Source organism: Bufo gargarizans, chromosome 6, assembly GCF_014858855.1.
Source record: "Bufo gargarizans isolate SCDJY-AF-19 chromosome 6, ASM1485885v1, whole genome shotgun sequence".
Lineage (NCBI taxonomy): Eukaryota > Metazoa > Chordata > Amphibia > Anura > Bufonidae > Bufo > Bufo gargarizans.
In genome coordinates, this window is record NC_058085.1 from 228,046,127 (window position 1) to 228,063,125 (window position 16,999).

At 43.9% G+C, this 16,999-nt stretch overlaps 1 protein-coding gene across 1 annotated transcript in view; it reads right to left on the minus strand.

The window, feature by feature from the left end:
* The window catches only part of NDUFS8 (NADH:ubiquinone oxidoreductase core subunit S8), a 137,393-nt gene that overhangs the window by 96,672 nt on the left and 23,722 nt on the right, over positions 1-16,999 (minus strand). Inside the window, exon 2 of the mRNA XM_044297959.1 lies at positions 2,138-2,191. Within this exon, the coding sequence (XP_044153894.1) occupies positions 2,138-2,186 (49 nt within the window). The 5' untranslated portion in view covers positions 2,187-2,191. The remainder of the gene's footprint in view (positions 1-2,137; positions 2,192-16,999) is intronic.

Consider the following 16,999-nt stretch of genomic DNA (forward strand, 5'->3'; position numbering starts at 1 on the left):
TTGTAAATATTTTATTATATCTTTTCATGGGACAACACAGAAACTATGACACTGATACAATATAAAGTTATCAGTGTAATGTTTGTATAACTGTGCAAATTTGGTGTGCCCTCAAAATAACTTAATACAGCCTAAACCTACATGTCTAAACCTATGGCAACAAAAGTGAGTACACCACTATCCATTTTACTTCCCGTTACAAGGTCTCAGGTGTGAATGGGGAGCAGGTGTGTTAAATTTGGTGTTAATCGCAAAAATGTGAGGGGTGTACTCACTTTTGTGAGATACTGTATAACAGTGGCCTCCAGGCCAAGACTATCCTTATCTTCTTTATGGATGCCTTTACACTTGGTGGAAAAATCCTCCAGAAAATTTGCTGCGTTTATCTTTACAATGCTTTGGATTTGAAAGTGGATTTAGGCGCAGATTTTTCTGCGCTGATTAGGATTTGTGAGTTTTGATGCAGATTATATCCCCCATCTAAATTAATGCAGACATTAAAAGCTGCCACACATTATTTATGCTGCATAATGTTAGTCCACTGCAGAACACAGGGCAGGGATTGACACTTTTCAACCCCATAGGATAACACGTGGTTAGTCTTTATCCTGCCTATTCTCTGGCTTTTTTTCCTCCTCGTTAATGTACTCTGCAAATGGATCTAAATGCCGACAGCCCCCCTGACTTGAGCATCGGAGCAGTTCATGCTCCGATGCGCTCCTTTGCCCTGTGCTAAATTGCACAGGGCAAAGGCATTTTTTGGAGATCTGGTGACTTACCGGGGCTCTCCATAGGGCTGCCAGGAAGCCTGGTGACGTCACCGGCACTGATGGGCGGAATTTAGCGCTGCCCTAGCCAGTAAAACGGCTAGGGCAGCGCTAAAGCCCGCCCATCAGAGCCTGTAACGTCACCGAACACACTACCGGGCGGAAGTTTCCACCTGGCAGTGTGTTATTGAAAACAAGAGACCTTGCACTGCGCGATTTAGTGCAGGGCACAGAGCACGAGATGCTCCAATGCTAGCCTCAGGGGGGCTGCCTGGGTGAAAAGAAGGGCATGTCCGGGTTCAGCTCTGAACCCGGACAACCCCTTTAAAGGGTACCTGTCACCACAAAATGCAATGCAACCTGCCGGCAACATCTTGTAGAGCAGAGGGGGCTGGGCAAATTGATACATAGTTTTGTGGGAAAAGATTAAGGATAACTTGTAATTTAGGGTACGTCTACACAACAATTTACCTTTCGTTAATTATAATGGCTCATTTTGTCTAAAGAGCAACCAGGGGAAATAAAATGGCTGCCGTCCTATTAGTACACACAAAACATGTCCTAATCACACAGCAGGACAAGTTACTTCACAACACTGCGCTAAAGAGCTGCCTCATCCTCCTCTCCTACTTGTCAGGTATTATGATCGAGAATACAGTTTAATGTGATCATTAACTGAATCTCTAGCAGTGATGGCTAACCTTGGCACTCCAGCTGTGGTGAAACTACGACTCCCAGCATGCTCCATTTATTTCTATAGAGTTCTGAGAGCAGCCAAGCAAGCAGGGCATCTTGGGAGCATCACTGCTCTATAGGAGTGGAGTCCATGAGGAGACATCAAGTACAGAGAGGAGATGGGGATGTGGCTAATGAACAGTAGCACTTGTATGCACTTGTCTCCATTACCATAGCCCCACATTACCACAATCTGTCCTGTCTGCCCTGTCTATACTTCATGTCTCCGCATGAACTCCATTCTAACAGAGATTCATCTGAAGAGTTTATCATCTGTATAGAAGACTATAATCCCTAACCAAGTAGGAGAGGAGGATAAGGTAGCTCTTTGGCTCAGGGTTCTGAAGTGACTTGTCCTATGCGATTAGGACATGTTTTGTGTGTACATCGACCATTTTATTTCTCATAATCATTGCTCCCTAGACAAAACGAGCTATTATAACTAATTAAATATATTTGGAAATATATTTGTAATGGCGTAATATTTAGGTATTTTCTTTTTCCTAATAACCAGAGAACCCCTTTAAAGTGTACAGCACTGAGGCTAGTGATTGGCTATAGTAGATTCATGCTGTCAACATGATGTTGTGACAAAGCTGTTATGCGGTTAAGACACAGTGACATTACAACCATACCTGCTCGCTTGGCAGAACTGTAGATGAGGCGAGCTCCCAACATGCTCATGTCCTCTGCAAAAATATGAATTAAACACATTAAAAGACTTAAAAGTGACAAAAAAGTGCATTAAGTATAATTATATGGGGCATTGAGTAATATGAGAAGCAGTCTAGACTCCCCTATTAAAATGCCAGGCTTTTGTCAGGTACCCCCAAATTTGTTTTTTAAAAATAATTATAAATCAGACTAAGACAAATTATTTCAGGTTTATTTCCACCTTTATTATGACCCATAATTTGTACAATTCCATTGAAAAAAAAATAACTGAAATCATTTAGAGGGGGATATAATATATCTTTTGCTGTACCTTACAGACCCAATGAAGGCAATGCGGTCCGCAATATGGGCACAGCGGCACTACGGTCGTGTGAATGAGGCCCAACGATTCTGAGACTGCTTTCTCATGACACTTTGTACTTCATGATAACAGTAAATTTGAGTTGATATGCCTTACCGTACAAATTTATAGAAAATGTGATATTTTTAACATTTAAAGGGGGTTAACCAAGGCCTATAATGTCCCCCAAATGCCCAGCCCCTCACACAGATTGTACTTACCTCGCTCCCTGACACACTTCTTGCTTCTGATGCCGGCATCAGCCAACGTTGTGTGGGGCAGCCAATAGCAGGCCATGATGGGAACAAGCCTCCCTAACATCACTCGCAAGGCTCGTTCCCGTCGCGTCCTGCTATTGGCACGTCCATCAGTCACATGGCCTAGGCGAAGCTCAGCCCTGTAGAAATGAATGGAACTGAGCTGTGATACCAAGTAAAACAGCTGTACAATGTACGGCACTGTGCACTGAGAAGGCCACAGCACTTCAAACAGCTGACCAGCGGGGGTCCAGGGTGCCAGACCCACACCGATCAGATACTGATGACCTATCCAGAGGAACACCCTTAACACAAAAGAGAACTGAAGAGTATACTGCTATAGATGGATCTGGATAGATTGCAGGCTTGGGCAGAGAAATGGTAGATGGGGTTTAACTGAAATGAAAAGTTATGCACATGGGAAGGAATTAGAATTGCACCAATAGGGAGAAACCAGGTAGGAGGGGAGGGGCTGTGACCACCAATGAATGCAAAACACATTAATTCAAGTATAGGCAGCGGTATCACATACCCGGCCTCAATAACAGGCCATGCGATCTGTCAAACAGCGACAATTAACCCCTCAGGTGCGGCAGTGTGCCCCCCACGAATATTAGTATCAGTAGTGGCGCAGTGGCCACAGGCGCCCACCCCCCCTCCCCATTGTTATATTCATTGGTGGCAGTGGCAACAGGGTCCCCTCCTACCCTCTTTATTGGTGGAGCAGTGGCAGTTCCGATCGGAGCCCAAGCAGTGTAATAGCGGGGCTCTGATCGGTTACCATGGCAGCCATGATGCCACTGAAGTCCTGGCTGGCCATGGTAAGCTCCCTGCTGCTGTGTGTACTATGCACAGGGCAGCGGGGAGAGTGTGAAGTCCTATTAACCCTAACAGAGATCTATTAGGGTGAATAGGGCAAGGGCTCAACCCCCCAAGGGGGCTAATAGTAAATAAAATGCAAAAAAAAAGTTAAAAAACACTAAAATACTAAAAGTTTAAAATCGCCCCCCCTTTCCCAATTTTACATATACAATTTACAAACAATATATCACCACGCCCCAAAAAGTGCAAACTATTAAAATATTAAATATTTTCTATGCTGTGAACGCCGTAACAGAAAAAAAAAATATTAAAACCATGCAATTCGACATTTTTAGTCACCTTGTCCCCACCAAAAAATAGGATAGGACTGTTCTAGTATGGGCTGGAAGTTCATATAAAAAAAAAAAAGTAAAATCGTTTTGTTTTTTTCGCGTGGTATCAAAATCAAAATTTTGGTATCGTGACAACCCTAGAAGGAAAAATGCAAGTCACCAGTACATACTAAATGGTAAAACACTGGGTAACACTGACATGGAAAAGGACCTAGGAATTTTTGTAGACAGCAAACTAAGACATAGCTGAGCTGGAGAGGGTTCAATATGTGTTACCCAACATATGTAGTCGTAAACTGCTGTAGGGGCAAATGGAAAGGTTAGGATTAATGTTTTTTACCAGCGTATTTGGGGATAAACACTTGCAGTAGATGTGAGCATAAAGCAGAGCACTGTGCACACCAGTGAATTTATGAAAACAACCGCAACTAACTCCTTACTATGAAATGGCAGTTATCATCCAATACATGTAAAACAGCCACTGCCGTATGGGCAGTTTTTGCGTTTGTGTAGGTTAAACAATGATGACAACTTTTGAATCACAGGCCAGGAGCCTGGGTAATTGATTAAGTAAATTAAGGAATCTCTAGCATCATTAACAAAAATAGTTATCAGTAACAAAAATAAAAGAGAAAAACAAAAGGAAGAGATTTGCATTTCAGTACAGTCCTATGGGAGACATAATAAAACTGCCATCCACGTGAATTGGCATATTTTAACCCCTTAGTGACCAAGCCACGTGTCACTTTAGCAGAGAATAACTTGCACATCAAAATAATTCTGACATTGTTTTCTCATCACATATTGTACTTTACTTAGAAGGTAAAATTTAACAAATAAAATATGCATATCTATTTTTTAAATTAAAAATCTATGAAAATTTTTAAAAATTGGCATATTTTGCTATTGGCAATATCTCACATACATACATAAATACCATTCAATATTTTTATCAGAAATATATTTCCACATCTTTACTTTTTTTTAGGAGACTTACCATTTTAACATTAAATTTTAAAATTTTTGAAGTACATATTTTTTTCCCGCAACAAGCCAAGTTTGCAGAGAATTATAGTCAAAATAATAGAACCCCCCAAAAGTGACCCCATTTTGAAAACTAGACCCCTTAACGTATTCATCTACGGGTGTAATTTGTTTTTTGACGCCCTAGTCTTTTAAAGAAATTATTGCTAAGAAGGTGAAAAATATAAAATTAAAAAAAAAAATCATTTTTACACAACAGTATCAATTTAAAGACAGTTTTTTTTCTACAAAGAAGAAAATGAAGAAGTACACCCCAAAATGCATCACCCCATTTCTCCTGTCTTCAGAAATACTCCCATTGTAGCCTCAATCTTATGTCTTGACAAACGACAGGGCCCAAACATAAAGGAGCACCCAGTGGCTTTTAGAACACAAAATTTGCTTGAAAATGTTTAGGTCCCATTGCACACTTGTAATTGCGTTAAGCTGGCAAAACCCCCATAAATGACCCCATTTTGAAAACTAGACCCCCCCAATGTATTCATCTAGGGGTTTAGTGATCTTTTAGACCCCCTAGTTTTTTTTCATTTTTTGCACAAAAGTGTCAATTTAAAATTTCTACAGAGCACATAAAAATGAAAAAGTACACTCCAAAATATATCACCCCATTTTGTTCTGTCTTCAGAAATATCCCCATTGTGGCCCAAATCTTATGTCTTGACAAACGGCAGGGCCCAAACATAAAGGAGCACCTGAGCCCTTTTAGATAATAAACTGAAAATGGTTCAGGCCCCATTGCACATATTAAAAGTGAAGTCTTAGAATTAATGGTAATTCTGTGACACCCGCTTAATAACTGACCTAATTCTACTATAGTCCCGTGAACAGGGTTTTGTTCATTCTGTGAGTTCCCCAATTGCACATATGTAATAGCGTTGAGCTGCAAAATTATAGAAAACCCTTATAAATGACCCCATTTTAAAAACTAGATCCCTTAAAGCATGCCTCTAGTGGTGTAGTAAGCATGCGGAGTGCAAATTATAGGATGAAATAATGAGTATATATTGTTTTATTCAAATTGTTAAATAACATTTTCACAGGAAATTGGAGATTATTTTTTTTTTTTAGATGGGTAATCCTGTTACTGTCTTAGGCTACTTTCACATTGCGTTCGGAGCGGATCCGTCTGGTATCTGCACAGACGGATCCGCACCTATAATGCAAACAATGGTATCCGTTCAGAACTGATCCGTCTGCATTAGACAGCTTTTCCAGATCGAGTTTTCACATCGTGAAAACTCAGATCCGACAGTATATTCTAACACAGAGGCGTTCCCATGGTGATTGGGACGCTTCAAGTTAGAATTTACTAAGAACTGTGTACATAACTGTCCCCTGCTGCCTGGCAGCATCCGATCTCTTACAGGGGGCTGGGATCCGCACAATTAACCCGTCAGGTGCCGCACCTGAGGAGTTAATTGTGAGTAGCATAGCCCCCTGTAAGAGATCAGGAGCTGCCAGGCAGCAGGGGGCCAGATCCCCCTCCCTCCCCTTTATTAAATTCATTGGTGGCCAGTGCGGCCTCCCCTCCCTCCCTCCGCTGTATTAAAATCATTGGTGGCCAGTGCAGCCCCCCTCCCCAGTATTAAATTCATTGGTGGCCAGTGCAGCCCCCCTCCCCAGTATTAAATTCATTGGTGGCCAGTGCAGCCCTCCTCTCCCCCCCTAATTAAAATCACCCCCCCCCCATCATTGGTGGCAGCGGAGAGTTCCGATCGGAGTCCCAGTTTAATCGTTGGGGCTCCTATCGGTTACCATGGCAACTAGAACGCTACTGCAGTTCTGGCTGCCATGGTTACTTAGCAATTTTAGAAGCATTATACTTACCTGCGCTGTCTGACCGGCCGGGCACTCCTCCTACTGGTAAGTGCAAGGTCTGTGCGGCGCATTGCATATAGCACAGACCTGTCACTTACCAGTAGGAGGAGGTCCCGGCAGGTCACAGACAGCGCAGGTAAGTATAATGCTTCTAAAATTCTGAACTCTCCGCTGCCACCAATGATATTAGGGAAGGAGAGGGAGGGCCGCACTGGCCACCAATGAATGTAATACTGGGGGGGGGGGTCTGGCCCCTGCTGCCTGGCAGCACCAGATCAGGGGGCTGAGATCCGCACAATTAACCCCTCAGGTGCGGCACCTGAGGGGTTAATTGTGCGGATCACAGCCCCCTGTAAGAGATCGGGTGGTGCCAGGCAGCAGTTATGTACACAGTTCTCAGTATATTTTAACTTGAAGCGTCCCCATCACTATGGGAACGCCTCTGTGTTAGAATATACTGTCGGATCTGAGTTTTCAGATCTAACTCAAATATGATGGTATATTCTAACATAGAGGCGAGAAAACTCCGATCCGATGGTATATTAATAGGGACTCCTGACTTTACATTGAAAGTCAATAAGGGACGGATCCGTTTGCAATTGCACCATATTGTGTCAACGTCAAACAGATCCGTCCCCATTGACTTGCATTGTAAGTCTGGACAGATCCGTTTGGCTCCGCATGGCCAGGCGGACACGAAAACGCTGTGCAAGCTGCGTTCGGGTGTCCGCCTGCTGAGCGGAACGGAGGCCAAACTGAGCCATACTGATGCATTCTGAGCAGAATGCGTTGGGGCTGTACGGATCTGTTCGGGGGCCGCTTGTGAGAGCCTTCAAACGGAACTCACAAGAGGAACCCCGAACGCAAGTGTGAAAGTAGCCTTAGTAATCTGCCACATTCTTATCTTTGTGGCACGTACAGATGAGAAGTGAAGCCGTGCACTAATAAGGGAGGCAGATTTCTAAAAAGTACATATGACCATGTCTCACCAAACTGAAAAAAAAGCAAAAAAACTAGTATTTTGACCACATCATCCTCTTTATGCATGTTGTCTTACTCCAAGCTGTATAGGCTCGAAAGCCTACTACCAATTAAGCATATTAGGTGATGTGCATCTCTGTAATAAGAAGGGGTGTGGTCTAATGACATCAACACTCTATATCAGGTAACATAGTAACATAGTAACATAGTACATAAGGCCGAAAAAAGACATTTGTCCATCCAGTTCGGCCTGTTATCCCGCAAGATGATCCAGAGGAAGACCCCTCTCTAGTAGCTATAGCCTGTAATATTATTAAGCTCCAGAAATACATCCAGGCCCCTCTTGAATTCCTTTATTGTACTCACCATTACCACCTCCTCAGGCAGAGAGTTCCATATTCTCACTGCTCTTACCGTAAAGAATCCTTTTCTATGTTTGTGTACAAACCTTCTTTCCTCCAGACGCAGAGGATGTCCCCTCGTCACAGTCACAGTCCTGGGGATAAATAGCTGATGGGATAGATCTCTGTACTGACCCTTGATATATTTATACATATTAATTAGATCTCCCCTCAGTCGTCTTTATTATCTATTATCTATTATCTTGTTGGCCTTGGCAGCAGCTGCCTGACACTGGTTTTTGCAGCTTAGTTTGCTGTTTATTAAAATTCCTAGATCCCTTTCCATGTCAGTGTTACCGAGTGTTTTACCATTTAGTATGTACGGTTGACTTGCATTTTTCCTTCCCATGTGCATAACTTTACATTTATCAGTGTTAAACCCCATCTGCCACTTATCTGCCCAAGCCTCCAGTCTATCCAGATCCCTCTGTAGTAGTATACTGTCCTCATCAGTGTAAATTACTTTACACAGTTTAGTGTCATCTGCGAAAATTGATACTTTACTATGCAAGCCTTCTACAAGATCATTAATAAATATATTGAAGAGAATAGGGCCCAATACTGACCCCTGAGGTACCCCACTAGTGACAGTGACCCAATCTGAGTGTGTACAGTTAATAACCACCCTCTGTTTTCTATCACTGAGCCAGTTACTTACCCACATACAGATGTTTTCTCCCAGTCCGAGCATTCTCATTTTATATACTAACCTTTTATGTGGTACAGTGTCAAATGCTTTGGAGAAGGTGTGCATAATTATTAGGCAACTTCCTTTCCTTTGGCTAAATGGGTCAAAAGAAGGACTTGACAGGCTCAGAAAAGTCAAAAATAGTGAGATATCTTGCAGAGGGATGCAGCACTCTTAAAATTGCAAAGCTTCTGAAGCGTGATCATCAAACAATCAAGAGTTCGATTCAAAATAGTCAAAAGGGTCGCAAGAAGCGTGTGGAAAAACCAAGGCGCAAAATAACTGCCCATGAACTGAGAAAAGTCAAGCGTGCAGCTGCCAAGATGCCACTTGCCACCAGTTTGGCCATATTTCAGAGCTGCAACATGACTGGAGTGCCCAAAAGCACAAGGTGTGCAATACTCAGAGACATGGCCAAGGTAAGAAAGGCTGAAAGACGACCACCACTGAACAAGACACACAAGCTGAAACGTCAAGACTGGGCCAAGAAATATCTCAAGACTGATTTTTCTAAGGTTTTATGGACTGATGAAATGAGAGTGAGTCTTGATGGGCCAGATGGATGGGCCCGTGGCTGGATTGGTAAAGGGCAGAGAGCTCCAGTCCGACTCAGACGCTAGCAAGGTGGAGGTGGAGTACTGGTTTGGGCTGGTATCATCAAAGATGAGCTTGTGGGGCCTTTTCGGGTTGAGGATGGAGTCAAGCTCAACTCCCAGTCCTACTGCGAGTTTCTGGAAGACACCTTCTTCAAGCAGTGGTACAGGAAGAAGTCTGTATCCTTCAAGAAAAACATGATTTTCATGCAGGACAATGCTCCATCACACGCGTCCAAGTACTCCACAGCGTGGCTGGCAAGAAAGGGTATAAAAGAAGAAAATCTAATGACATGGCCTCCTTGTTCACCTGATCTGAACCCCATTGAGAACCTGTGGTCCACCATCAAATGTGAGATTTACAAGGAGGGAAAACAGTACACCTCTCTGAACAGTGTCTGGGAGGCTGTGGTTGCTGCTGCACGCAATGTTGATGGTGAACAGATCAAAACACTGACAGAATCCATGGATGGCAGGCTTTTGAGTGTCCTTGCAAAGAAAGGTGGCTATATTGGTCACTGATTTGTTTTTGAATGTCAGAAACGTATATTTGTGAATGTTGAGATGTTATATTGGTTTCACTGGTAAAAATAAATAATTGAAATGGGTATATATTTGTTTTTTGTTAAGTTGCCTAATAATTATGCACAGTAATAGTCACCTGCACACACAGATAGCCCCCTAAAATAGCTAAAACTAAAAACAAACTAAAAACTACTTCCAAAAATATTCAGCTTTGATATTAATGAGTTTTTTGGGTTCATTGAGAACATGGTTGTTGTTCAATAATAAAATTAATCCTCAAAAATACAACTTGCCTAATAATTCTGCACTCCCTGTAAGGAAAGTCCAAGAAAACAAAGCAAAAGGTCTCCAACTATGCTGCAAACTCCAGTTTGTTCACAAGATACAATAACACTGAAAGGGCTATAATGACAAGCTGGCATTCAAGGACAGCAACTGGTCGTACGTTTCTTTAGCCCCATCAATTCCTATTTGAGAGGCGTAGTGACGCAGTGCACCATAACAGGCCCCTGCCCGGCAAGGTAGAAACCGCTATGCACACAATCAACCAGTCACCTACAGAATATATAAAAGGACAGTGTCCAGAACAGTCTGTAGGAACAGTAATGGATCACTAATTCCCAAAATGATGTCAGGATTTCTAGACATCCCTTAGTGTACTGGTGAGGAACAACTCAATTATTAGAGATTCTCCAAATAAAAAAATATCATGCCAATATCATGATACAGTAATGTGAATGGAATTAACAGCTTCTGTGTACTTTCACATTTGCGTTCGGGGCTCCGCTTGCGAGTTCCGTTTGAAGGCTCTTACAAGCGGCCCCGAACGGATCCGTCCAGCCCTAATGCATTCTGAGTGGATGCGGATCCGCTCAGAATGCATCAGTATGGCTCAGTCTGTCCTCCGCTCCACTCAGCAGGTGTCCGCCTGGCCGTGCGGAGGCAAATGGATCCGTCCAGACTTACAACGTAAGTCAATGGGGACGGATCCGTTTGAAGTTGACACAATATGACACAATTTTTTTTTTTTTTTGTTCATGGTAATGCAAACGGATCCGTTCTGAACGGATCTAAGCGTTTGCATTATAGGTGCGGATCCGTCTGTGCAGATACCAGACGGATCCGCACCTAAACGCAGGTGTGAAAGTAGCCTTAAGTGGCAGGAAATAGTCATAAAAAATGAAATTAGGAAAATTAAGAAAACACAATTAGAAAAGGTAAAATTTGTTCCAATGTCTGAAAAATAAAAATAAAATATATATATTTTAATAATATTATTATTATTATTATTATTAATAATTAGCTCCACAACCCATTCCAAAAAGGATTTCTCCCTCCCTGGAAAGCCCACAAACTAAACAGAAAATGAGAATAAATTGACTTTCTCAAAAGACCCCCACCCCCCCCCCCCCACCCTTTTTGGCATTACATAAAATTAATAATCAGCAACCGTATGATACGTCTCAAAACAGGGGTAATTGCAGAGGTCTGGTTGTGATGGGCAACTGGGGCAGTAAATTCGGGTGTCCCTCCTCCTCCCGTGTTTGCTACACACCCAGCATCGTTTCTGAGGATATGTCTTTCTGGTAGTGGCAGGGACGGGGTGAGGGAAGTGGCGTTCTGAAAGCCTTCGAACTTCCTCAGATTCAAAGGCTTGTCCAGGTGCGGGGGACTCAAACAGGAGACTCTCAACCACCTTCTCCTGGAACGCAAAGGAAGTTCAGGTTTCCTTGCGCTTCATGTTATACATGCATGGTTTGCTTTTTTATTCGGTGTTCCTTCTCTCTTCCCCTCCTGCTGTGCTCTCTGTATAGTCTCCCTCTCCCCACTCTCTCCCTTGCATTCTGCCTTCACTCTTTATCTTAGGCCTCATGCACACGACCGTTGTGTGCATCCGTGGCCGTTGTGCCGTTTTCCGTTTTTTTCGCTGACCCATTGACTTTCAATGGGTCCGTGGAAAAATCGGAAAATGCACCGTTTTGCAGCCGAGGCCGTGATCCGTGTATCCTGTCCGTCAAAAAAATATGACCTGTCCTATTTTTTTGACGGACAACGGTTCACGGACCCATTCAAGTCAATGGGTCCGTGAAAGAACACGGATGCACACGAGATTGGCATCCGTGTCCGTGATCCGTGGCCGTAGGTTGCTTTCATACAGACGGATCCGAAGATCCGTCTGCATAAAAGCTTTTTCTGATCTAAGTTTTCACTTCGTGAAAACTCATTTCCGACAGTATATTCTAACACAGAAGCGTTCCCATGGTGATGGGGACGCTTCTAGTTAGAATACACTGCAAACTTTGTACAAGACTGCCCCCTGCTGCCTGGCACCACCCGATCTCTTACAGGGGGATATGATAGCACAATTAACCCCTTCAGGTGCGGCACCTAAAGGGGTTAATTGTACTATCATATTCCCCTGTAAGAGATCAGGGCTGCCAGGCAGCAGGGGGCAGACCCCCCCCTCCCCAGTTTGAATATCGTTGGTGGCACAGTGTGCGCCCACCATCGCCCCCCCCCTTCCTCCCTCTATAGTTAAAAATCGTTGGTGGCACAGTGTGCGCCCACCATCGGCCCCCCCTCTCTCTTTAGTAGTAACAACCATTGGTGGCAGTGTGCGGCCTCCCATTCCCCCCCCCCCCCATAGAAGATTCATACTTACCTGCTTGCTGCTGCGATGTCTGTGACCGGCCGGGAGCTCCTCCTACTGGTAAGTGACAGTTCTTTAGCAATGCGCCGCACAGACCTTTCACTTACCAGTAGGTGGAGCTCCCGGCCGGTCACAGACATCGCAGCAGCAAGCAGGTAAGTATGAATCTTCTACAATTGTACGATTGCTAAGTAACCATGGCAACCAGGGATGCAGTAGCTTCCTGGTTGCCATGGTTACCGATCGGAGCCCCAGCGATTAAACGGACTCCGATCGGAACTCCGCTGCCACCAATGATTGGGGGGGGGGGGGGGAATGGGAGGCCGCACACTGCCACCAATGGTTGTTACTACTATAGAGAGAGGGGGGCCGATGGTGGGCGCACACTGTGCCACCAACGATTTTCAACTATAGAGGGAGGAAGGGGGGGGGGGGGAGATGGTGGGCGCACACTGTGCCACCAACGATTTATTACAATAGAGGGAGGGAGGGGGGGCGATGTGGGGCGCACACTGTGCCACCAACGATTTATAACAATAGAGGGAGGAAGGGGGGGGGGCCCGATGGTGGGCGCACACTGTGCCACCAACGATATTCAAACTGGGGAGGGGTCTGCCCCCTGCTGTCTGGCAGCCCTGATCTCTTACAGGGGGATATGATAGTACAATTAACCCCTTCAGGTGCGGCACCTGAGGAGTTAATTGTGCTGATCACGGCCCCCTGTAAGAGATCGGGTGCTGCCAGGCAGCAGGGGGCAGTCATGTACACAGTTTTTCAGTATATTCTAACCTGAAGCGTCCCCATCACCATGGGAACGCCTCTGTGTTAGAATATACTGTCGGAAATGAGTTTCACGATGTAGCTCATATCCGACAGTATATTCTAACGTAGAGGCGTTCCCATGGTGATGGGGACGCTTCAAGTTATGTTCGGGTGTCCGCCTGGCCGTGCGGAGGCAAGCGGATCCGTCCAGACTTATAATGTAAGTCAATGGGGACGGATTCGTTTGAAGATGACACACTGTGGCTCAATTTTCAAACGGATCCGTCCCGCAATGACTTTCAATGTAAAGTCTGGACGGATCCGTCTGTAACAGTCCTACAGGCTCACCTGTGTCAGAGGACCGCTGGCTGGAGGTAGGAGTGGAGCCCAGTGGCAAGGACCGCAGGCAGGTAGTAAGCGTGGTCAGACAATCCGGATGGCAACGGTGGTAGCAGTTCAGTAGGTAGGGATAAGGCAGAAGAGTAGTCGGTAGGCAGGCGGTGGGTCAGGGCAGGCGGCAGTAAGCGTGGTCAGACAATCCGGATGGCAACGGTGGTAGCAGTTCAGTAGGTAGGGATAAGGCAGAAGAGTAGTCGGTAGGCAATTCCTGGTCAGCAGTGGACTTCCAGCAGTAGCAAGAGCAACAGATGAGGAGAAGCTTGATCAAGGCTCAGGAGCTCAATAATCAGCAAGCTAGAGTGCAAGGGGCTGGACTTATATAGGGAAGTACCAGGTGTGGGGAATCAAGGGTGATGAGCAAGGCTTGGCAAGACTGAGGTTAACTAATAGGTTTCAGGGAGGAATGTCCAGAGAGGATGGTAGCCTAGTAAGCAGGGCTATTGCCTGGGATGTGGCTGGTCACGGGTTCGAATACCGACACCGTCTGAGGCTATTTTCACACTTAGAAATGTTTTAACAATATAATGCAGACGGATCCGCTCTGAACGGAGCCACCGTCTGCATTATATGAACACAAGTGTGAAAGTAAAGGGACTCTTGACTTTACATTGAAAGTCAATGGGGACGGATCCGTTTGCAATTGCACCATATTGTGTCAACGTCAAACGGATCCGTCCCCATTGACTTGCATTGTAATTCAGGACGGATCCGTTTGGCTCCGCACGGCCAGGCGGACGCCAAAACGACTTTTTTTTCATGTCCGTGGATCCTCCAAAAATCAAGGAAGACCCACGGACGAAAAAACGGTCACGGATCACGGACCCCGTTTTTGCGGACCGTGAAAAAAAAACTGTCGTGTGCATGAGACCTTAGCCACATGTATCCTGTTAGCTGCTCACAGCATGATCTTTTGACCTATCCGTTTGTTCATCGGTGTATGATCAGTTTGGTATTCCATTATGTCATTCACCTTTGCATTCTATAGAAAACAGCTATAATCCAAGGTAATTTTCATTTTACAATATGCAACTCTACCCAGGGAACACTTGCGGTAAAGGTTAATGTCCTACATAACACAGATTTACCTGCAGGTGAGCTCATAGTTTACGTCCCATTATAGTCTATAGGTATTCCATTGTGTCATTCCCCTTGTCATTTTATAGAAACTAATGATAATCCCTCTTAATCTCAATTTTAAATAATCCCACTGAACTTGAAGGCCGGGTTCACACATAAGCGTACCCGATAAGCGCTGTTTACAAGCATGCTTATCGGGCGTTTACATACGTGCCGAGGAAACAAGCAAACGCCCATTGTCGCGCGTTCCCGCTAGGTCTATGTGCGGGAACGCGCAACAATGCGCCCCAAAGAAGCTCCTGTACTTCTTGGGGTGTGGGGCGTTTTACAGCGCGTTCGTACGCGCTGTAAAACGCTCAGGTGAGAACCATGCCGATAGGGAAGCATTGGTTTTTGCCTGTTGAGCGTTTTACAGTGCGTAGGAACGCGCTGTAAAACGCTCAGGAACGCGCTGTAAAACGTTCAGGTGTGAACCTAGCTGAAGAGTATGTCTGCTAAAGATTTATTTGATATGTTGAATGGTTCAGACACCAAGTCACGTTTTACTTCCCATTATAGTCTATGGGCATAATATTGCTAAATAACACAGATTAACCTACAAATAAATTCATATTTTACTTCCCATTATAGTCTATGGGCATTCTATTGTGTCATTCCATAGAAAATAATGATAATCCCATCTAATCTCAATTTAGATCAATGCTACTGTGTTTGGATAGTATGCCTGCTAAAGATTTATTTGATGTGTCATATGGTTCTCATGAGTTTCAGAGGTCACTAGGACCAAAGCGTGACTTGGATCACCTCTCTGACTATCTTTTATTTCGTAAAACATATACCTTTATTTATTATATTTTAAAATTGTCAACTCTAAATTACATGATTAAAATTCCTCAGAGTGGGCGGTGAGACTATCGTTTTCGCTGTGTATTACTCTTCTCGATACATTGCTTTGTAGAGTGGCACCTGATAGTGATCTCCGGACTTGCTCAGCTATCCTATATTTCTGTAGCAACTTTATATTTAGTTGCCTATAAATCTCGACTTTGGAGGCTCACAATCGCTCAGTCTGAACTAAAAATATGCTCCCGCATCCCTACATGTTTCGCCGTACTTCGGCATCCTCAGGGGATAATGCAGGTTCGCGTTGGAGGGGGCGGTCCCTAGATTATATATGCTCGGTTCCTATGGGTGGGTTTTGAATATCCAATCAACGCTATGCTCTCTACGATTGGCATTTTTTACAGCCAGTCCCTATTTGGTTCCGGCGCCTGTGGTCTACGTCACCCTTCTTTGACTGGTGACGTTTTCTTGACCACTCCTATTCAGATCCAGCGCCTCGTCCTTACGTCACTCGTCCTCCGCCAGTGACGTTTCCCGCATTCAGTCCCTATGCAGTTCCGGCGCACAGGCACCCACGTCACTCATCCGCTGCTAGTGACGTTTCCTCGATGCCGGGCACTCGAGGATGACGTCTATCTTCTACTGTCATCCCGGATGTCTTCTACGCCTGCACTTAGAATTTTTATTTATTTATTTTGTCCGATGTTATGGTACATTGCGCCTTACATATGCGCCTGTAGTCTCTCTGATATAGATCTTCACATTCTTTATTATAGCAAGATTGGGGGTTAGATGGTATATATACGGGACCCATCGATTATGTGCTGGAGGTTCTCTTCATCAATATTCAAATACCACATTTTCTCTCTATTATTTATACAGGGTTTATTAATTGATCTCATGATTATATGAACTACCTCCTCACCCATAAATCACCCTCTATTCTATACTCAGAACTCCTAACACCTTACTTGTGTTCTTTCTTTTGTAGTATTGTTTGATCTGTTTCTATAAATGTACTATTTTTTAGTGTTATTTATACTTTATTATTCTTATCCTCTCCTCTTCCTAGTTAATTTTTTTATCTTTTATGAGTGATATTTAGTTTTAATTCTTCCTTTATTTTTATTTATTTATTATTTTTTATTCAATTATATTTGATTATTTATTTCTATTGCTTTTTATTTATTTTTATATATATTTTTCTAACCTTATTTTTTATTTTTGTCATTTTCAGTTTTTAAAGAAATTATGATTATTGATTAATTCCTCTCCAGCATATTATTCCCT